This window comes from Hemitrygon akajei, chromosome 22 (assembly GCF_048418815.1).
Source record: "Hemitrygon akajei chromosome 22, sHemAka1.3, whole genome shotgun sequence".
Lineage (NCBI taxonomy): Eukaryota > Metazoa > Chordata > Chondrichthyes > Myliobatiformes > Dasyatidae > Hemitrygon > Hemitrygon akajei.
In genome coordinates this window covers 54,720,123-54,743,551 of record NC_133145.1, presented here as the reverse complement: position 1 = coordinate 54,743,551, position 23,429 = coordinate 54,720,123, and the positions used below count along the sequence as shown (strand labels likewise).

The following is a 23,429-nucleotide window of genomic DNA, read 5'->3' as shown; positions in this document are numbered from 1 at the left end:
CCACTAAAGAAACACCTCATCTCCATCCCTGTATTATGTCTCGTACCTTTACCATTTGTAACCAAAGCTCTTAGTATTTAAAATACTGTATACATTGGAGATCTGAAACAAAATACTCAATTTTCAGGTTAGGTTCCTTTCTGAAAATGGTTTTAGAAATGGTTATGACTAAGAGGTTTCCATACCTGAAACATTAACTGTTATTCTTTTTACAGATGCTGAATCTGAGTGAACCCAGAACTTGTTTTAGTACTAATCAAAATGTTTCTCTCGCTTCTGACCAAACTGTCAGTCACCTCGTATCGTTTAACAAAGATCTCTTCCCTGCATTCCTGAGAAACAATGCAATTATTTCATTAGTCAGGATGTAATGCTTTGACTTTATAAGGCATTGGTTAGACCACACTTGGGAGTATTGCGAGCAGTTGTGCGCCCCCTTATTAAAGGAAGGATGCGCTGGCATTAGGAAAGGTCCAGAGGAGGTTCATGAGAATGATTCCGGGAATGAAACAGTTAATGAATAAGTTGCATTTGATGGCTTCAGCCTGTTAATGCTGATGTTTACAAGAATTAGGAGGGGGGGGTCTAGATAGAGTGGATATTTCCCATAGTGGGGGTGTCCAGCATCAGAATACAAGGACATCCCTTTAGAACAGATGAAGAGGAATTTATTTAGCCAGAGGGTGGTAAATCTGTGGAATTCATTGCCACAGATAGCTGTAAAGGCCAAGTGTAACATTGAATCAGATCCACGGTCTGGCAAGTGAGACAAAACACCGATTGTAAGTATATTACATTTATTTACAAACAGAAACAAAACTATTTGTAAAAGCGCACACACAGAGCATCCCTTCCCAATGGTCATGTGCACTGCTTGCCTTGAAGCAAAGGGGAAAAAGCAAAATTCTGTTATTTTATACCCAGTACATTTGAAACTGGCTAAACAATAGCAAAAGCAGCTGCAGTTTCCAAAGTTAATCATGGCATAACAAAATAAGCAACCCCCCCCACCCAAGCCACTGGGTATAGTTACAGCAGGGATTGATAGGGTTTTGACCAGTACACCTGTCAGAGGTTATGGAGGGAAGGCAGGAGAATGGTGTTGAGAGGGAGAATATGTCAGTCATACTGAAAAGATGGGGCAGAAGATATGGATGACCAGAATGGCCTATGCCTTACATTTGGTGAACTATTGGATCTGAGCTGACTGTGGTAATTGTGTCCTTTAAACCCAATAGGAATAGGATTGATACTCACATATACATTTACATTTAACCACAGACAAGATTAATGATACGTTTACAATTCATGGAGGTATGATGTGCAGGCAAATTTCAAAATTCTGCCCTTGCTATACTGTACATGGAAGAATCAAGATAGCACCAGCAAGATACTCAAGTATGATACAAGATGAAAATTTTCCAGTTCGATTGGAGAAACTGATGGTCAGTTGCTCTTTACTGGATGGTGTTAAAACTCATTGCAGTACACATATCTAGGTGAAAGGAGCTGCATTCTACTCAATCCCAATTGAAAGGCAATTATATTAGATGAATCACTTAACAAGGCTGTTTAACCTTTGAACTCCTCAATGAAGCCCTGATCACTAATGAACTCCCAGGATGTTAACCAGTGAGGGATTCAAGAAGGGACGCAATTAGACTCCTTGCTGGAGATAGTCTGTGCTTATTAGTGTAGCATTAATGGCACATCTCAGCAGACAATATCACCTGGGAGGAATTATTAAACTTAAAAGGGAATTACTTACAGCAAATCATTCACTTCAAATCCAAAGACATGCACTGATGAAGCGGCATGAAAATAGATAGGCCGAAGTTATCATGGAGACAGAAGATCTAGAAGTAATTAATTGATGCAGGAGGCAGGGTAAATTCTCAAAGTGAAAATACCCAAATTATTTTAATCGGAAGTAGTAATATTGGCATCAAAACTTGATTTTGATGCCCCATATGCCAATTCCTGTGCCACAATGACCTCTTCTCACCTCCCCTGGTGCCCCTTTCTTCCCTGGTCCACTCTCATCTCATCAGATTCCTTCCTCTCCAGCCCTTAACCTTCCCAACCCATCTGGCTTCACCCATCATCCTTTAGCTATTCTCCTTCCCCTCCCTCCCACCTTTTTATTCTGGCATCTTCCCCCTTCCTTTCCAGTCCCCAAAGGTGGTCTTGCCCCAAAATGTCGACTGTTTATTCATTTCCATGGATGATGCCTGACTTAGAGATTCTGCTCACTGAACTATGGAGAAGCTGTAAAAGCCCTCATAAAGCACCTCCATTGCCTAGATGGTGGGCAACTAATGATTGAAAAAACAGCCTCCATAACGGCTCACATCTCAAAGGAAAGGGAATGCTAAAGGAACAATGACCGCAACGGTTAGTGCAGGGTGGACTTCAGTTACAGCCATTGGCTACACAGCTTGAAGGCTGCAAGTTTTCAAAGAGTTTCCTTGGTAATACGTTCCTGTCCCCACTGGCAGAATGATGAGAAGATAATAGTTGTCCGGTCTTCGCTAGCCAAGCTGTGACCTCGTTCTCCTTGCAATCCTGCTTGGTTGGCAGATTATCGCTCGCAAAGTAGCAGACCCTACAGGTGGCTCGGTACATGTCCACTCCGCCAATCAGCTCAATCTGGAGAAACATAGCAAGGCGTTAAATACATGTAAACAAGATCAGAGGGCTGTATTACCAAAGATTCCCAGGTCTGAAATAATTTAAATACCCTGAACAGGCCTCAAACTCCACTCAGTCCTGAGTATCATCTAGTATTTCCCAAGATTGTGGCTCATTTCAACCTTCTTCAACCACATCCACTATGTCTTTAACAAGAATCTCTCACCATCATTCCCGGAAGCTTAAATTAAACGAGCATTCATTAGTTGTGGTAAAGAGACCTCAATGTACTTGAGCTTACTTTCCGAACCATGTTAATAGGGTTGTTTCTTGAGACAAGACAGTAGCGCCTTTAAGTCCCTTGTCATAAAGACTTCTAAAATGGAATGCATTTATTCATTGGACACTGCTGACTAATTAACTCTTCACTGTTGCCCTAGAATTTTTGAGATAGCTAGGAGTTAACAATTTTGATAGGTTTAAGGCCACAATTACACAGGGTAAGGATGGCAGACCATACTTTAGGTGAATGTCATTAAATATCTTTTTGGCCTTGACAGCAATCCAGCCTCATCTGGCTTCACCTATCACGTAACTTGTACCTTATTCTGGCTTCTTCCCCCTTCCTTTCTGGTCCTGAGTCCAAAACATCGACTGTTATTCCTCACCACAGATCCTGTGATCTGCTGAGTTCCTCCAGCATTTTGTCTGTTAATTGAGCAACTTGTTGGATCTCACACTGATTTTCTTTCAATTCCAGATTTAATAAAAAATGTAAATGCTCTCTATGGTGCGATCCAAAAATCATAAATTCATATTAATGGCACTAGCTGCAGATCAATTTCCTTGATCACTGTTATTCTATGCAAGTCCAGCTTGGCCATCCAGTGCGGTACTGAGAGAGTGCTCCTGTCAGAGGTGCTTGCTCTCACATAGATGGGAAAGATGCTACAGCACTGTCAAAGAAGCATACGCTCATGCAGGACGTGCTTGCCCATATCCAACCCTCCTTCAACGTCACAGGAGCAGAATTAGGCCATTCAGTTCAGAGTCTGCTCCATCACTCCACCATGGCCAATCATAATCACTCTCAACCCCATTCTCCTCCCTTTCCCCCAACCTTACTAATCAAAAAACTACCAATCTTCACTTTAAATACACCCAATGACTTGGTCTCCACACCCATCTGTGGCAATGAATTCCACAGATTCACCACCCTCTGGCTATGGAAATTCCTCATCTGTCTTCTGAGGAAGTGCTCTCTGGTCCTAGACTCCCCGACTGTAGGAAACGTCCTCTCTACCTAGGCCTTTCATTATTCAATAGGTTTCAAAGAGATTGCCGTCATTCTTCTGAACTCCATTGAGTACAGGCCCAGAGGCAAACACTCATAAATGAACCCTTTAATTCCCAGGATCATTCTCATGAACCTCTTCTGGACTCTCTTCAACGCCGGCACATCCTGTTTTAGGGCCCAAAACTGCTCACAATACTCTATGTGGAATCTGATCAATGCCTTATAAAGCCTCAGCATTGCTTTTATATCACAGTCCCCTCAAAATGCAAGCTAACATTGGTATTTGCTTCCTTATCACTGCCTCAACCTGCAAGGTAACTTTTAGGGAATACGGCACAAGGACTCCCAAGTCCCTTTGTAGCTCTGAACTCATTGAGAAAATTGTATGTTGTTGCTTCTTCTACCAAAGTGCATGACCATACACTTACCTACACTGTAGTCCACCTGCCATCTCTTTGGCAATTCTCCTAACCTGCCCAAGTCCTTGTGCAGGCTACCTGCTTCCTCAGCACTACCAGCCCCTCCACCCATCGGTATCATCTGCAAAGTCGGCCACAAAGCCATTAATTTCTGTCATCTAAATCTCTGACAAAGGACGTGAAAAGTGAAGAAATGAAGTGGACCACTTAGTCATCACATTACTGACTGTGGGATTTTGCTGTGTATTACAGTAGCCATTGTCATTCTTACACAACACCGGTGAAATCATGGGTCATTTAGAGATACAGCACAGTCCAATGAGCCCGCACCACCCAACTACACCCATGTGAGTAACGTACTAACCCGTAGATCTTTGGAATGAGAGGGTGAACTGGAGCACCCAGACACAGGGAGAACACAAACTCCTTGAGTGACAGAATTGAACTCTGGCCACTGGTGCTGTAAAGCGTTACACTAACTGCTATGCTACCATGCTACCCAGTTGATAAATACCTTTCTTCAAGATCCTTGACAATAAGAGTAACACTCCATCTGGCGTTCAGCACTGAATCACACCAGTGTTGGGAGATTAGTGGGATCAATGATTTTAAAGTAATCACATGCAGCCATCATTCCTATTCTCAGCCCAGACCCTGCACCAATAACTCGTGTGTAAACTCCTCACGATACTCCCCTCTGCTCCACCACCCCTGGCTGCCCAATAGCCTCCCAGCCAAAGCACTGAGCAGATCAGAAAGATGGACAAAATGTAAGTGGAATTAGTACGGTGGTCAGTGTGGAGATGCTGAGCCGAAGAGCCTGATTCTGTTCTGTACATTCACTCCATCTATGCCTCAACTTCCCCATTCACCCTTCGACCCAATCTGTGCCTGCTGGGGTAGCTGAAGGCATAATATATGCGTGCCTAAGTCCAAATACCGATCCATTGGAGGCCAAGGAATGCGGACTGCCTTGGGGTTTGTGGGTGGGAGGGAGGACAGGACTTGTTTTTGTGCTGTGTTGTTCTTACTGAAAATGCTAGGTTGGCACCAGAACGTACAGTGACACTCATGGACTGCCCCCAGCACGCCCTGAGGTGTTGGTTCCTGACGTAAACAACACGTTTTCACTGTCTGTTCCAATATATACAAGATAAATAAACGTGAATCTTGTGAGTCCTTTAAATCCCACACCCTCACTCCACCCCTAACATCCAGCTCTAAGACCAAGGCCCCGATCACAACTGTTTCTTATTTTGATTGCATCCCATGATGCACCTGGAAACACTGTCCCACAGATAACAAACATCTGGAAGGTTACTTGTTTACAGAATCAACTCACCATCACTAATTTGCAGATTTATCTTTCATGATAACATTTAAAATCCCTCCACAATAGCAGGCCTGATTAAAGTTTCCAAGAACAAGCAAGGCATCAAATTGCCTTTCCCTGCATGGTACAATTTTACAAAAACGGTTGAAACTCCACCAGCGCCCCAGTGCCGCATCACTATATTCATGTGGATGCTGATGGTTCCACATGACCAAAAGAGGGATGGTTCTCAGCATAATGATTTTGCAGAAGGCATGGTAACATAGCAGCTTGCATGCTATTATAGCATCCACAATCCCTGATCAGGGTTCAATTCCTGCCAGTGGCTGTAAGGAGTTTGTACGTTCTCCATGACCACATGGACTTCCTGCAAATGTTCTGCTTTCCTCCCACATACCAAAGATGCACAGATTAGGGTTAGTAAGTTAGCACTGGAAGCATGGCAACACTTAAAGGTCATCCCCAGCACATCCTGAGACTGTTGGTCTTGGATGCAAATGACACATTTCACAGTATCTGATGTTTTAACAGCTCAAAGGAGAACGGTGACAAACACAGACCTCTTTTTCAACGCCAATTCTCTTGGTGTAGGCAGCCTCTCGGTAACACTTCATGCACACAGCATTCAGTTTCACCACACTCTCTGCAAGTGGAACCAGGTTCAGAATGTTGCCAAAAGCCTGAAGACAAGAGCAAAATTATTTAAAGAAAAATCACATGCTGAAAATGACTACGTTCGGTACTACATTCACTTTAGAGATTAGAAGCCTTGTGTATCACATAGTAAGCAGCCCCTATTACCACCAACACCATGTAATTGCATGCAAAACAGAGGGGTGTAGATAGGGTACATGCCTGCGGGCTTCTTCCACTGAGATTGGGCAAGACTAGATCTGGAGACCATAGGTCAAGGGTGAACCTATGAAGTATTTAAGGGGAAACTAAGGGGGAACTTCTTCACTCAGGATGGTGCAAGAGTGGAACAAGCTGCCAGTGGAAGAGGTGGATGTGGGGTTCAATTCAGCATGTAACAGAAATTTGGATAAGTACATGGACAGGAGAGGTATGAAGGGCTATGGTCCAGATCAACAGGACTAGGCAGAATAATTTTTTGGCATGGACTAGGTGGGCCAAAGGGCATATTTTGCTATGTTGTGCTCTATGACCATCTCCCCCACAAGTATATTCAAGAATGTAAACACCTGTCATAATTTTCATCTCAACTATTACCTCCAAATATTTAATTAAGGTGTCTGCCCACACCACCACAGCACTCTGAGGCTGAAGATTTTATTGTTGCTTGGGCTATGCTTTTATTGACCAGAGCAGCAGAACCATCAAATCTCCTGCCACCCAGATCCTGCAGGAAATTACTCTGTCTCCACTGAATAGGGAATGATCAGGAATTCAGAAGTCTGAGGATATTTTGTGTAATGTATCAACTCTCTGCCCAAGAGAACACAAAACTCACGTGTGGTTTGGATGGTGTTAAAGGTATGGCAGCACAGAGTCCGCACTGGGCTTTCTGACAAGGCTTGTAAGCTTGTTCTCACTTACTTTCCGCTGGAATGTTCCATCCAATGCCGCCACAATAACAGTCTTCCCTTTGTTAGCCATTTCCTCAGAGAATTCTACGCAATCTGGAAACTGGAGGATGAGAGGTATTTAATCACAATGCTGGACACTTTTGCTTGTGTTGCGATTACAGAGAGAAGAAAGGAGAATGGAGTTGAGAGGGATAATAAATCAGTCCTGGTGGAACAGTGGAGCAGACTCAATGGGCCAAATGGCCTAATTCTGTTCCCATGTCTTACGGGCTTGTTTTAAACTACTGAATCAATTAACAGCTTGCTCCTCCATCAGTCCTCATCATTATGTACTGCGTCACGAGGTGGGTGATCAGTCTTGACCATGATTGTTCTTGGCAAGTTTTTCTAAGGAAGTAGTTTGCCATTGCCTTCTTCTGGCTAGAGTCTTAACAAGATGGGAGACCCCACCATTATCAATACTCAGAGGTTGTCTGCCTGGTGTCAGTGGTTGCATAACCAGGATTTGTGATCTGCACCAGCTGCTCATACGACCATCCACCACCTGCTCCCATGGCTTCACGTGACCCTGATCGTGTGGGGGGCTAAGTAGGTGCTACACCTCGTCCAAGGGTGACCTGCAGAGGGAAGGAGCACCTCACACCTCCTTTGGTAGAGAAGCAACTCAACCCTGCCAACCTCCTCCATCAGTTTGTGTAACAAATGGGACTCGGCCTGTAATGTCTACTGTTTACTCCTCTCCATAGATGCTGCCTGACCTGCTGAGTAACCCTAGCATTTTGTATGTGCTACTCTGGATTTCCAGCGTCTACAGAATCTCTTGTGTTTGTGTGTAACATTAGGAAGAGCTCCAAGATGATGCACAAATCAGGCCTCCCCAGACTCAAGAGCATTTACAAGTCACATTATTCTCTCAAAGTGTTCAACATAGAAAAGTTTTCATATTGAGTTCTTTCTGATTGATTGGCCTCATCTCAAATAATAACAAGGCAGCCTAGATCACCCTGACAGTAGTATCAAGAAGACAACCTCTCCCTCAGTTGCAAAAACGAAGGAGCTGGTTGTGGACTACTGGAGGAACAGAGACAAGCTCACCCCTATTGACATCAATGGATCTGGGGTTAGAGGGAGAACAGCTTCAAGTTCCTCGGTATACACATCTTCGAGGATCTCACTTGGCCTGTACATACTACCTGTGTGGTGAAAAAAGCATAGCAGCACCTCTTTCACCTCAGACGGTTTAAGTTTGGTATGAGTCTCCAAATCCTAAGGAATTTCTACAGGGACACAATTGAGAGCAGCCTCACTGACTAGATCACTGCCTGGTATGGGAACTGCACTCCCCTTAATAGCAGGACTCTGCAGAGAGTGGTGCGAATAGCCCAGCGCATCTGGAGATGTGAACTTCCCACTATTCAGTGCATTTACAGTGACAGGTGCGTAAAAACGGCCCAAAGGATCATAGGGGACTCGAGTCGCCCCAACCACAAACTGTTCCAGCTGCTACTATCCAGAAAACAGTACTGAAGCATTAAAGCCAGGACAAACGGGCTCCAGGACAGCTTCTCCCACCAGGCCATCAGACTGATTAGTTCACACTGACACAATTGCATTTCTAAGCTATATTGACTGTTCTGTTGTATATCTTACTGTACATACTACTTTAATACAAATTACTATAATTTGCAATTTGCACATTTAGACGGAGACGTTACAAAGAGTTTCTCACAAATTTAATTTAAATCCTTCACATACAATTCAATTTTAGATTGAAAATGCATAGATCCAAGAACCGTTAGCACAAGGATTTTGAACAGCCTGGACTACAAGAGTACTTACAAACTGTCCTTCATCAATTCCAATAACCGCTGATCTTAAAGCTTCTTGATAAACTTCACTCAGCTTAGTCGCAGGAACTGCATGCATTGTAAAGCTACAATTAGAACAGAGTCACAAAGTACAGCTTAGGAAATAGTTCGATACTATTGAGAAATTAGAGCAACAGTTCCAACTGAGGGCTGAAAAGCATGCAAACTGAATAAGATAAATCAAACAAGATGGCATGGTAGTATAGTGGTTAGCACAATGCTTGACAGTACAGGCGACCAGAGTTCAATTCCTGTGGCTGCCTGTCAGAAGCATGTACGTTCTCCCTATGACTGTGTGGGTGTACTCCAACCTCTCCTACAGTCCAAAAACGTACTGCTTGGTAGGTTAATTGGTCAATGCCCTGTGGTTAGGCTTAGAAGGTTCTTGGGCAATGTGGATCCTAGCACCCGGAAGGCCTGTTCCATGTGGTATCTCGATAAATAGCTACATCACCTGTTTGAGAACCTGGACAACCAATATGGACACAGTAAAACTTCACAAAATCATTACAAGCAAAAGATGACAAATAATTCAAATGACCCAAGGGTGGGGGTGGAGCAGTTGCTGAGACAAGAAGAGCTTTAACAGAGGTATGGCATAGGTTACACCAGACCCGAAAGCTCCCAGCTGTTACAAATTGGGACGGAACAGGAAATTAAAATAGCATCGGTAAAAGATCTCATGTGCAATGTACCAGGGAGTCGATAAAGGGAAAATCCACAAGTTTAGAGGACATCAGCACAACTCAAAATTAGTTACAAGTACTGATATTTGATTCTAATTTACCCTGACCAGATTTAGTCTCACCCCATTGACTTACTGGCCCTCCTCTAATTGACTTATGGTCCACATCCTTGCCATATCTCCATTAATACAAGGGGACATAATTTTAAAGCAATTGAAATATAGGATTATGATGGAATGGTGGAGCAGACTCAATGGGTTGAATGGCCTGATTCTGTATGTCTTATGATCCATGGATGTCAGATAGTTATTAAATTAAAAAAAAGTGGGGAGTGCATGGAACATGTTGCCAGAGATAAAAGGAGACAGATATTACATTAGGGACAATGAAGAGACTCTTGGATAGGACAATATGAAAGAATTGGGGAGGGGGGGTGGGGGAAGCATGTCACTATACAAGAGGGAAGAGTCAGATTAATCTTACTGCTTGTTACACCTCTGGTGTTTAGGGCAGCAGTGAAGGCCCTCCATCCCTGGCAGTGCTCAGGGCTTCCTTCATTGTGTCAATAGCTTCCCCACAGTTTTCACTACTGTCAGTCATGCAAGCCTACAAATGGCCTGTATGGTTCTGTGTTGCAAGAAACCCAGCCTCTTCTATCAAGTTATTTATACATACACTTATGTTACCAAAGACTCGAGAAAATTTCTACAGATACATCGTGGAGAACATTCTAACTGATAGCACCACCACACTATTTGGTATGAAGAGGTCACTGCACTGATCAGAAAAAACTGCAAAATGTCGCAGACACTGCCAGATCCATCGTGGGCACTAACCTACTCAGTAACGATGACATCTTCAAAGAGGCAGCATCACTAAGGACCTTCATCACCCAGCACATGCTTTCTTCTCATTACTACCATTAGAAAGGAGGTAGGAGCCGAGGACACTCAGTGTTTTAGAACATAGAAGAATACAGCACAGAAACAGGGCAATCAGCCCAGAGTGTTGTGCCGAACCAGATAAAATGCAAATTAAAACACCCAAACACGAATCCATCCTACCTATACCATGTCCATATCTCTCCATCTTCCATACATCTATGTGCCTATCCAAACACCTCTTAAAAGCCTCTAATATATTTGCCTCTACCACCATACCAGGCATCCATGATTGAGTGAAAAAAAAACTTCACCTCTCACATCCCACTTGAACTTGACCCTTCTCACCTTCAACCCATGCCCTCTGGTATTAGACATTCAAACACTAGGAAACAGATACTGTCTGTCTACTCTGTCTATGCCTCTCATAATCTCGTAAACATCGATCAGATCTCCCCTCAGCCTCCAACACTTCAGAGAAAACAACCCAAGTTTAATACTCATTAGGAAGCCCACCACTTCCTCCTCCTTGACTTCTAAATGCCCTAACGTATTTATACACTCAGCACTAATCTCCTGGCCCTCCATATCCTTTTCCTTTGGAAATATTGAAGCAAAGTGCTCATTAATACCTCACTCACATTCTCTGCATTCAAGCAAATGTTCCCTCCTTTATCCTTGAGTGGCATCACCCTCTCCCTTTCATCCTCTTACTCCCTTCTTTAGTTCTTTTCAGGTTTCTTTATACTCCTCATGTGCTTTTGTTAATCCTGACTTCCGAAGCTTTACATACTTCCCCTTTTTCTTCTTGACTAAATTCATCACCTTTCCGGATATCCAAGGTTCTCTTATCTTTCCATCCCCATCCTCCCTTCTAACAGGAACATGCCTTTCCTGTACACTGTGCAATGGATCTTTAAGCACCTTCCACATGCCTGATGTGGACTTGTCAGAGAAAAGGTGTTCTCAATTAAAGCTTCTTAGTTCCTGCCCAATGCCCTTGTGTTCTGCCCTATTCCAATTTAAAACCCTCCCACAAGGACCATACCTATTGTTATCCTGAAAATTAAGAAGTTGTGGTCACTGTTCCTTAATTGCTCACCCATTGAAAGCTCATCTGGCCAGGCCCATTGCCCGACACCAGGTCTAGTACAGCCCCTTCTATCATTGCACTGTCCACATAGTGATTTAAAAAGCCTTCCTGGATACACAAATTCAGCCCCATCTGAACCCCTTACACTAATAAGGTCACAGTTTATATTAAAGAAAATTGAAACCCCACCCCCCTCAAGACAACCCTATTATTTTTATACATTTCCTTAATCTGATTATATATGTTCCTCAATATCCCATTGGCTATTAGGTGGGGTCTGCAGAACAATCCCTTCCTATTCCTGAGTTCCAACTAAATGGACTCAGTGACTGACCCCTCCATTAGGTCTCCTGAGTGCAGCTGTGATATTGTCCCTGCTTTTTAGTACAATGCCACCCCCTCTTTTATCTCCTCCTCTATATTTTCTAAAACCTTGAAAACCTGGTACATTAATCACCCATTCCCACCCAAGTTTTAGTAATTGCTACAACATCATGGTTCCACATACTAATCCATGCTCCAAGTTCATCAACTTTACCCATAACACTCCATAAAATATACACCCATCATACCTGTTATTTTGATTTTGCCTTTCAATACCTTCCCCACATCTACCTTCTGGTTGATCCTTTCCTTACTGACCTGGGGCTCCGGTTCCAAGCCACCTGCAAAACTAACAAACTCTCCCGAGCAGCATTAGCAAACCTCCCGGTTAGGATATTGGATCCCCTCCAGTTCAGGTGCAACATGTCCCTCTTGAACAGGTCTCCCCTCCCCAAAAAAAGGTTCTAGTGATCCAAGAACTTGAAACCCTGTCCCCTGCACCATCTCTGCTGCCATTCATTCATCATGGCACAGGGAGGAATCGGGAGACTACCACCTTGAGGCCCATCTCTTCACCCTCTTTCCTAACTTTCTATACTCACTGCATAGGACCTCTTCTCCTTTCCTGCCTACATCATTGGTAGCAGGGTCTTCATTTCTGTCATCAGATTTCTGAATGGGCAATGAACCAACCCATGAACACTACCTCATTATTTTTGCACTCATTTTGCATTTTTAAATATATTCATATTGTAATTTAGTTTGGTTTTGGTATTTCACTGTACTGCTGCCACAAAACAAATTTCACATGTCAGTGATATTAAATTTTCTTCAGATACTTAAATTTACCCTATTTTCTATCTACTGCAGATTTAAACCAATTTTAGTCAATGAGCAAGTGTTAATAATGACTGCAAATTTTTTTTTTTTTGTTTTAACCACTTTTTCCTCTCCAAATTCTTTTGCTCACCAAATTGCTGGTATGAATTTCTACTGAATGCGCTCTTCGAAGTAGAGAAGTTCCCTGTAACATACAATGCAAGAAATGTAACCACGTCCACACAAGAGAAAAGCCTTTTTTAGTGGCTGTTTCATGAATTCACTTATTCAAGATGGCTTGTATCTGTTCCAACTTGTAACATCAAGCTCTTATCTGCTCTGTGTTGAGACTGAGCTTTCAACTAGGTCAATAGTTCTTTTTTTGCAGCATTTGTGTCTGAAATAGCAACCGCTTCCTTGGTTAGAAAGTCAATACATCACTTCTGTTTGCAACATTTTAAGCAGTCTATTCCATTATATACTGTGAAACTATTGACTTACTGCCAGTGACAGACTGAACCTGGCTAGAGCATTGAGGGGATTTTTTTTTTATTTTGGGAGACCAACTACTTTTGACAATTCCAGTTTAAAAACCCAATTACTTGTACATCATGAGCTTCACAATCCAATTTGCATTATGGTTTTAAAAATAGATTATCTTTATTTGTCACATGTACATCAAAACAAAGAAATGTGTAGTTTGCGTCATGTTAGTGAGGATTGTGCTAGGGACAGGTCACAAGTGTCGCCACATTTCTGGTGCAGATATAGCAGGTCCACAACTCACTAACCCTAACAACGTCTTTAGAAAGCAAGGGGAAACCTGAGCGCCCAGTCACAGGGAGAAGATACAAACTCCTTGCAGGCAGCGCCGGGAATCAAATCTTGATCAGTGATCGCTAGTGATGTAATACCATTATGCCAACCTCTAAACTACCCACTCTCATGACAATTCGGAGACAAATCAGATGAAGTAGCGAATATTTGATCCAAGACATGGGCTATAAGAGAAGGGGGGCCCTAAAAGGTGCGAAGATGTGGAGAATTCAAAGGAACCCAAAGCAGAATGAAGATAGGTTGGGCCAGCTAGGGCTTCTCTCTTTGGAAAGCAGGACAATGAGAGGTGACTTGATAGAGGAGCTTAGAGTGATCCAAGGCTTCTCTCTTTGGAGCGAAGGACGATGAGGGGCAATTAGACAGAGTTGCAGAAGATAAGGTGCAGAGATCGAGTGGGTAGCCAGACATTTCCCCCCAGATAATACCCAGGGGCCATAATTTTAAGATAATTGGAGGAAAGTAATTGGGGGGGGGGGGGGAGGGGGGGGGGAGAGAGAGTAAGATGTCAGAGTGATGGGTGCATGGAAAGTCCTGCCAGGGATGGTGGTAGAGGCAGATACATTAAGGGGATTTAAGAAACTCTTAGATAGGCACATGGATGAAAGAAAATGAAGGGCTAGGTAGGAAGGAGGGTTAAGTTATCTTATGAGTAGGTTAAATGGATGAAACAACATTGTGGACAGAAGGGCCTGCACTGTGCTGGAATGTTCAATGTTCTAACAGCTGAGAGAACATTCACCTAATGCTCAGCGAGTCAAGTATTCACCCTTTCCAGTAACAAATGATTTTTTTTTTTTTTAAATGGCAACTGGACAGAGTTAGGGGAAAGGTGCACTCTGGCAAGGGTATGAGTAAATGAAGGAACAGGAACACAAGAATAAAAATAAAATTTGGGACAAAAGAAGAACGAACAAAGATCAGTCAGAAAAGGGACCTCAGGACAAGTAGCAAGTGGGACACTGGTAGAAGTTCAGAATATGAAGAAAGCCAGACAAGATAACAAAGGTATGATTCCATATAAAGTAGACCTGATGCCTAGCCACATCAGCATCTCTCACACACCTCTGAAATATGGGATCCCAATGTCTAAAATACCTTTAATGTTCATGCTCTTTCAAATGGGTAAACCCCACAGGAGCTGGGAACAGCTGTCACTAATCTAAGGACCCTAACTGCTTGGCCAACCGCTACTTCACAGATAGGCCAGCCAGGGTTTCCGCCCAATCACATAGCAATGGACATGGAGTTGCAGACCATCTCGTGCTTCTCCGAGGACTGTCACCCACAGCGGTAAGATATCAGACAAAGAGCGATCCAACCAAAACCTCAACAGTGGAGCTGGTCAAAGATGACACATCACAAAGGCAGTAAAGAAAGAGGAAGGCTGCAACAGTGAAGGGTTGCTCACCATCTTGTATTCCATGCCACTGGACCCTGACCCCAATCCACCAAGGATTGTGTGGTGGCTGCCTGTGCACCAGCCTCCTCATGTTAAAAAAAAAGCCACGCATACAGTCAGTCCCCCTCAAGAGAATCCTAGTTATGGGTATCCATAGCTGATGTCCCACCAATAAACCACCTCTTTGGAGGGCATCACACTCAACTCGAGTGATCACATGAACAGGCCTAGAACCTCAGGAGAGAGCTTCTGCTTAAGGAATTGTCAGGCAGATTTGGAGATGTTACGAACATATTGCTTTGATTTCATTTTAATATTCTAAGCTGTCAGCATATGTTAATTGGACTATTACTAAATGAGCTGTAATTTAGTCATGAGTGATAATTAGATTGTTGATATGATGCAGCACAACTCCCAGTCCAACGTCAGCACTCAATACTCACTTGTCATGCGTAGCCAGATCTTGCTTGCTGTACCGAACATCCTTTGCATACTTTACCACAAGACACCGATATTGAGCAATTTGAAACCTCTTCACCCTGCGCATCAGTTCTGTACTGCAGGAGAAAGAACGGGAGTTTAATCAGAACTGCTGCCTAGTTATCAAGATTTAAAGTGCATTCATTATCAAAGAATGTTGAGATTTATTTGCTTACAGGCAGTCGGAGAGAAAGGAACCCGAAGAACGCAATTTAAGAAAAATAAGACCAACCACTAGTGCCGAGAGAAAGAAGAAAAAAAACACAACAAATCACGCAAACAATTACGACATCCTGAACCAAATTACGTCCTTAGTTCCAATTCCCTGGAGCAGCTCGGGGTAGGCCCAAAACCTCAATATTCAGTTCGCCACATTAGCAGGCAAGCCTCCATAAAGCTCACAGACGCAAGGCACAGCAGCTGGGCGGAGTCTCACAGCCTTAGCATCATGGAGAGAGGAGACCCCACACTATCTGGGACAGCGCTTAAATTGTCTGAATTTCATACTAGGAATCCGGCCCCACCTCAACAAATCGCTCTGGGACTAAATTTCACTATTGGAGAAGCTGTTCTCAATTTCTTCAAATCGGCTCAGCATCACTCCAGGCCTAGAACACACCCCCCCCCAGCGATTCGCTTCAGACCTGGATTTCGCTGCCGTTCTCTACCTCACTAAATCGGCTCGGTGATGAGAATGATCCACCCTTGGACCCAGGTAAGGTGAATGGGCATCGGAACTCCTTTGCCCCACCTTCTCCCCTCCGAGTCATCCACTCCAACTCCAAGTGTGTCAGTTTTACAGCACACCAGCAGGGCATATCTCCCGATTTCGGTTTACCCTCACTCACCACTTCGTTGTTTGTGGTGATAGTTTACCACAATTTTTTTCAGAAGAGCGTTTTTACTTCAAAAATGTATTAAAATGTTTTTAAGTGAATTCCTTTGCTTTCAAACCACAAGTAAGCTGTCGCATGCCTTCGGTAACACAGTCTTAAACCAGATCATCTTAAACATGCATCATAAAACAAGATTCCCCCAACCACACATCCATCTACATAAAATGTTTGTTTTCCAATGTCACTCAGTTGGCTTTGCCTCAGCTTCTCCACTGTAGAAATCCTCATTCATTCCCATTATTGCATTTAAATTATTCAACCAGTCTATTTTTTTTTTTAAAAAACACCTTGGTCCCATGCGAACTGCTGTAAGATTCATATCATTTGTATTAAGTTTTGTCTTCCAATCACCCACACAACCCTACTGGGTTTCAGATCAAAGACACGGAAGGGAGATTTTCTTAAAATCTCAACAGCTGGCAGAAATCTTATGCAACACACATGCACACAAAATGCTGGACAAACTCAGCAGGTCAGGCATCAGCTTTGGAAATGAATAAAGAGTTGGATAGGGTTCCTTGTCCTTACCTACCACCCCACCAGCCTCCAGATCCAACGTATAATTCTCCGTAACTTCCGCCACCTCCAAAGGGATCCCACTACCAAACACATTTTTCCCACCAGGTGCGTTTTTTCTAAATAGATGATTTAAGTTTAATGTTTCCCTGCGGACTTTTAGATTTTACTCGTGTATTTTATTTTACTTCTGTATAACTTTATCTATAGAGAACTACAATTGATTTTAACTTGTTTTGGAGGTTTGGAGTTTTTTTTAATTGAAGGCCTCCCTGTTGGTTGATTTATAGTTTAAGTTTTGCTTTTTTTTTTCTGTAAACGGTTGATAAGTACTCTTGAAATTTATAATTTCCCCCTTTCCCCCCTTTTTTTCTTTCAATCTTTCATAATTTTTCGCGGGTAGGTTAGTTTTAGTTTTCTTTTCTGATTTTTTTTGTATTAAGTTTTATATTTTTTCTGTTGAAGTTGTTCCTATTTGTAATTCTGCTCTCTAGTGCATAAATTAGCTATTATTTGCTATATTATTTATACGGAACTTTTGTTAACGATACGGAACTGGAAGTCATTTTTGGGTTAATTTTTCTTGTAGAGCTAGCTGCTTTTTTGGGTAGCCGTCTAGTTTTGGGTTGCGAGGGTGGGGAGGATTCTCCAGTTCCAACACTACTCACTGTTTCTTTTGTTTTCCCTTGTTATTCAGGACATGTCTCTGTTCTGATTCTATTGATTTATGTTTACATTTTTGCTCCCAGATTGTTACTGTACTGCTTGATTTTTTATATGCCTGCTATCTTCTATGCACTAACAATTGATAATGGTTAATACACTTAAATTTGAGAGCTGGAATGTAAAGGGATTGAATCATCCTGTTAAAAAAAGGAAGGTCTTCTCTCATATTAAACAACTCAAAGCTGACATTGCTTTCCTTCAAGAAACTCATATTCGTAGTTTTGATAACTCTCGGCTTTTGTCAAAGTGGGTGGGTCAGCATTTTCATTCATCCTTTGCCGCCAAGGCTAGGGAGGTTTCTATCCTTATTAATTCAAATATTCCTTTTGAACTCCATAATAAGATATCTGATACAAATGGCCGTTTTATTATTGTTTCTGGTAAATTATATAATACTAAAGTTGTACTAGCAAACCTGTATGCTCCCAATTTTGATGATGTTAATTTTTTTGAACGTTTTTTTCCCCTCACTACCAGATTTAAACTCATACTCTCTTATACTGGGTGGCGATTTTAATTGTTGGTTAGATCCTAATTTGGATCGATCGTCCTCTGTTACTAGATCACCTACTAAATCTCCCTTAGCTATTCACTCTTTTCTTTCTAATTATGGTATCTCAGATATATGGCGTTTCCTTCATCCTAATGAGAGAGATTATTCTTTTTTTTTCACATGTTCACCATACCTTTACTAGAATTGACTATTTTTTACTTGATAATCAACTTATTCCATTTGTCTATTCTTGTGATTATCAGAGTATACTGATTTCTGACCATGCCCCAATTACTTTGTCTTTAAATTTTCCTGGTCTCCCTCAGAGGAATAAACACTGGCGTTTTAACTCGACTTTATTATCGGATGATGATTTTGTAAAATTTATTAAGGATCAGATAACTTTTTATTTTAACACCAATACATCATCTGAAATGTCATCCCACATTGTCTGGGATGCTATGAAAGCATATTTGAGGGGTCAAATAATCTCCTATACAGCAAATCTTAATAGAAAGTCCTGTGCAGATCGATTAGACCTCATTAATCAGATTAAAGAATTGGATCAACTGTATGCTCAAACTAAGAATCCTGAATTATACAAGAAGCGTGTAGAACTTCAAACTAAATTTAATCTTCTGTCTACTCAACCTGTTGAACGCCAACTTCTTGAAAGTAAGAGTCGCTTTTATATTCATGGTGACAAATCTGGTAAATTTCTAGTTAATCAGCTGAGGTGTTCTAAAGCTAAACAACATATTACAAAGATCCGGAAGGAAAATGGAGATTTTACATCGGATCACTTAGAAATCAATGATGTATTTAAAAATTTTTACTCTCGGCTTTATTCCTCTGAATGAGAATATTTCTGTTGATCTTTTTTAAAAATAATCTGAATATTCCTTCGCTTTCATTTGATTTTAAAGCCAAACTTAATGCTCCTATATCATCAGAAGAAATATCTTTTGCAATTTCTGCATTGTCTTCAGGGAAATCTCCTGGACCTGATGGGTTCCCCATAGAATTTTATAAATCATTCTCTTCACTTCTTTCTCCTCAGTTACTCTCAGTACTATCTGACTCGTTTAATTATGGTAAATTGCCACCCTCTTTTAATGAGGCATCTATCATTCTTTTATTAATTGGTTAATTAAATTATTATTCTGTTATTGCCCCTCCTCCCCTTCTTACCCCATCCCTGACATATTTAGTTGTTTGCCTGATCTCCATCTCCCTCTGGTGCTCCCCCCCCCCCTTTCTTTCTCCTGAGGCCTCCCATCCCATGATCCTTTCCCTTCTCCAGCTCTGTATCACTTTCACCAATCACCTTTTCAGCTCTTAGCTTCATCCCACCCCCTCCAGTCTTCTCCTATTATTTCGCATGTCCCCCTCCCCCCACTACTTTCAAATCTCTTACTATCTTTCCTTTCGGTTAGTCCTGACGAAGGGTCTCAGCCCGAAATGTCAACAGCGCTTCTCCCTATAGATGCTGCCTGGCCTGCTGTGTTCTACCAGCATTTTGTGTGGAATGTTGGAATGGGAATGGGCAGCCATTGGGAGATCCTGCATTTTCTGGTGGAGGCAGTATCCCAATCTACGCCAGGTTTCATCGATGTACAGGAGGCCACGCCAGGAGCACCATATACGGTAGATGACCCCAACAGACTCACAGGTGAAGTTTCACTCCACACAGAAAGACTGTTTGGGGTCATGAATATTAGTGAGGGAGGTGGTGCAGCAGCAGATGTGGGACTTGTTCCGTTTCCAAGGACAAGTACCAGGTTGTAGATGGGGGGGCGGGGGGGAGAAGAATGAATGGACAAGGAGCAATCCCTGTGGAAAGTTGGGGAGGGTGGGAAGAGAGTAAGGAAAGATGTGCTTGGTAATGGGATCCCTTTGGAGACAGAGGAAGTTTGGAAGTTTCAGAGAATTATGTGCTGGATGCGGGGGCTAATGGGGTAGTAGACGAGGACAAAACAAAAGGAATCCAGTCCCTTGTGAGGTGGCAGGAGAATGGGGTCACGGCAGACGTGCGCAAAATGGAAGAGATGTTGGTGAGGGCAGCGTTGATGGTGGAGCAAGGAAAGCCCCTTTCTTCAAAGGAGGAGAGCACCTCATTCGTTCTGGAATGAAAAGCCTCATCCCCTGAGCAGATGCAGTGGAGACAGAGGAACTGATGGGTGGAGGCCTGAAAAGACAAGGGGGAGATGATAGGCAGGTGAAAAGAGGTAAAAGGCCAGAGTGGGGAATAGAAATGGGAGGTGGGGGGGGAGAGAGTGGAGAGGGAATTTTTTTTCCCCAAACTGGAAGGAGAAATTGATATTCATGCTGTAGTATCCAAGACATCTTCAAGAAGTGGTGCCTTAGGAAGGCAGCATCCATCATTAAGGAGGCAAAGAAGCCTGAAGGCACACACACACAGGAACAGCTTCTTCCCCTCTGCCATCCCATTTAGAAATGGACACTGAACCCATGAAAACTACCTCACTATTGTTTTTAAATTTCTGGTATTTTGCACCAATTATTTTAGCCTAACTATTTATTAGACATAAATAATTTAACTCGTTTTTTCCTGTATATTTATTCATCACGTATTTCATTGTACTGCTACCATAAAGTTAATAAATTTCATGATATATGCTGGTAACATTAAATCTGATCGGATGCCAACAGGTTGGAGGCTACCCAGACGGAGTATGTGATGCTCCTCTGTTCTGAGGGAGGCCTCATCGCGGAGCGCAAAAGGCAGCCATGGATCACCATGTCAGAATGGGAATCGGAAATAAAACGTCTGCCCACTGGGATGTTCCGCTTTTGGCGGTTGGAGAGGGGGGGTGCTCAAACGACGCGGACCCCAATTTACAACCCCAGCAGATTCACAGGTGAAGAGGTATAGAGAGAATAAATGCAGGCAGGCTTTTTCAACTGAGTTTAGGTTAAACTAGAACTAAAGGTCATGGGTTAAGGGTGGAAGGTGAAATATTTAAGGGGAACACTAGGTAGAACTTCTTCACATGAGGTGGTGAGTGTGTGGAACAAGTCACCCAGTGGATGAGGGTTCTACTTCTACATTTAAGAGAAATTTGGACATGGATGGGAGGGGTATGGGTCTTGGGACTAAGGTCCAAGTCCACAGGACTAGGCCTGAACAATAGTTCGGTACGCCCTGGATGCCCCGAAAGCCCAGTTTCTGTACTGCAACTCAGTTTTGGGACAAACCATCAAAACCTTTAGCAAAACTGATTTTAAAGGCGCGTCTCAAAGCACAATGATTCTGTTCACAGCGCCAACGCCAGAGTTTGATCCCGCAAAGCCAAAGCGTCTTCACGCCAAAGTGGAGATTAAATTTGAAAACGAATTGAAGGCGTTAACACTCCAGCGGGTTACGGGGTTTTGTAAAGATTCAGACAGTATGTTTTCAAGTAATATCATCATTGGCACTGTTTCCACAGTTGGCACCAAGAAAATTAACCAAGCGCTCAAGAAAATTAACCGGACATGCTGCACTGCCGCCTCTTTTAACAATGGGATTGCCACCACGCAGCACTTTCCAGAGCCGTTTATAAAGTTAACGTGAGGTAAAAAGATTAAAAGAAAACTTGCAGTCTTTAACCGAGGTACTACTGGAAACATAACATTCATTAAAACTGCCTAAAATGGACAAAAAAAGAACAAAAGCCGAGGCTCGGGATGGAGCAAACACAAGGAAATCTGCAGATGCTGGAAATTCAAACAACAACACACACAAAATGCTGGTGGGACACAGCAGGCCAGGCAACATCTATAAGGAGAAGCACTGTCGACGTTTCGGGCCGAGCCCCTTCGTCAGGATGAAAACGCGGGAAGTCACCGAAAAGGAACAGACAATAACATTTACCCAATCTACCGCAAAAATGGCAACAACAAAAAAAGGACAATTGCTTTACCTTTTCCCTGAGAACATCGGTCCAAAGATGATCTGAAATCACACAAGAAAAATATTTCAGTTGAATGTGTTCAAATCTGGCGCCTTTACGGAAAGGAAGCGCGATAGTAATGTAGGTTTTACGTCCTCTTCACAAGTGGCCAACGCCAGCCAGAGTTTAATTTATTTCATGCATTTAATTTCTCAAGAGCCGATGGTCGTATTTCCCTTACCTGAATTTGTCCCCTCATTTTGTTGGGAGATGGGAGCGAGGGGGACAAACAGTTCATTCTGCAGAAGATAATAATAAAAAGCTTGAAGGCAAAATAATTTAAACCCACGTCGTTAAAGATCGTAGTTGCAAATATGCTTCTTTCCCGGCAAGATTAGCAAATAACACGTAAAAGTGTCAAAAGACAAAACTGAAAACTTCCACACACCGCGGCAACTGAATTCAAAGAATGGCTCAACGCGCCAAACATGAATAGAAGTTAAAAAGTTTTCAATCAAGTCTTCGTCATGAGGAAGAGTGAGCCAATTGGCTATCTATCAATTAGATTCCATCCAATCTCGCCCATCCGTACAGCTGGAAGGAACCACGGGGTTAAGTTTGTCCAGTGCCGCAAAGAGTCCAAAAAAGCGCTAACTCCTTAAAAGGTTTTACATTAAATAAAAGAAAATATATGAAAGTTGCAGTTATAACAAAGTTGATACGTTTTGCCTTTACACATGCGCATACACGTACTTGCGCAAAACAATTCGACTTTTATCACTGACCGTTCGGAAATTGAAACTACCAGTGCAGGCAGATAAACGATAGCTGATTCTGTCAGCATTCTTTGTACCTACACAGAGTTCTGTGGCCTTGTGATTTGCCAGAAAGCTGAGATATTTACCACTAGTAATAAATCAGAATCAGGTTTAATATCACTGATACATCGTGAAATTTATTGTTTTGAGGTTGCAATACGTAAAATATTAAAGAATTACAATAAAATGCTTAATCAAAAATTAGATTAATTAAGTACTGAAAAAATAGTGCGGTAGTGTTCATGGGTTGGTTCATTTTTCGTTCAGAAATCTCTGTTTCTAAAACGTGTGTTACTGATGATAAACTTTAGATATGCCTCGTGCAAAGAGGTGAAAATTCATTTTTATGCTTAAGCAAAATATGATTTTTATGTTTTAAACCACTGCTGCCACAAAACAAGATCCATAACATAGGCCAGTGATAATAAACATGATTCTTATTGGTTCTAAATTAACATAAGAAATAGGAG

General features: G+C 42.3%; 2 protein-coding genes across 2 annotated transcripts in view; one reads left to right on the top strand and one right to left on the bottom strand.

Moving 5' to 3' along the window:
- Window positions 1-780: 780 nt before the first annotated feature.
- tk1 (thymidine kinase 1, soluble) lies at window positions 781-22,631 on the bottom strand. Its single transcript, XM_073026269.1, has 8 exons — window positions 22,590-22,631; window positions 22,383-22,440; window positions 22,172-22,203; window positions 15,578-15,691; window positions 9,067-9,160; window positions 7,238-7,327; window positions 6,241-6,360; window positions 781-2,649 (listed from the first exon to the last, which is right to left on the bottom strand). The coding sequence occupies exons 2-8, from the start codon at window positions 22,437-22,439 to the stop codon at window positions 2,413-2,415; spliced, it is 744 nt and encodes a 247-aa protein (XP_072882370.1). The 5' UTR covers window position 22,440; window positions 22,590-22,631; the 3' UTR covers window positions 781-2,412.
- The window catches only part of afmid (arylformamidase), a 63,417-nt gene continuing 56,296 nt past the window's right edge, over window positions 16,309-23,429 (top strand). Inside the window, exon 1 of the mRNA XM_073026268.1 lies at window positions 16,309-16,329. The gene's annotated coding sequence lies outside the window, so the exon portion shown is untranslated. The remainder of the gene's footprint in view (window positions 16,330-23,429) is intronic.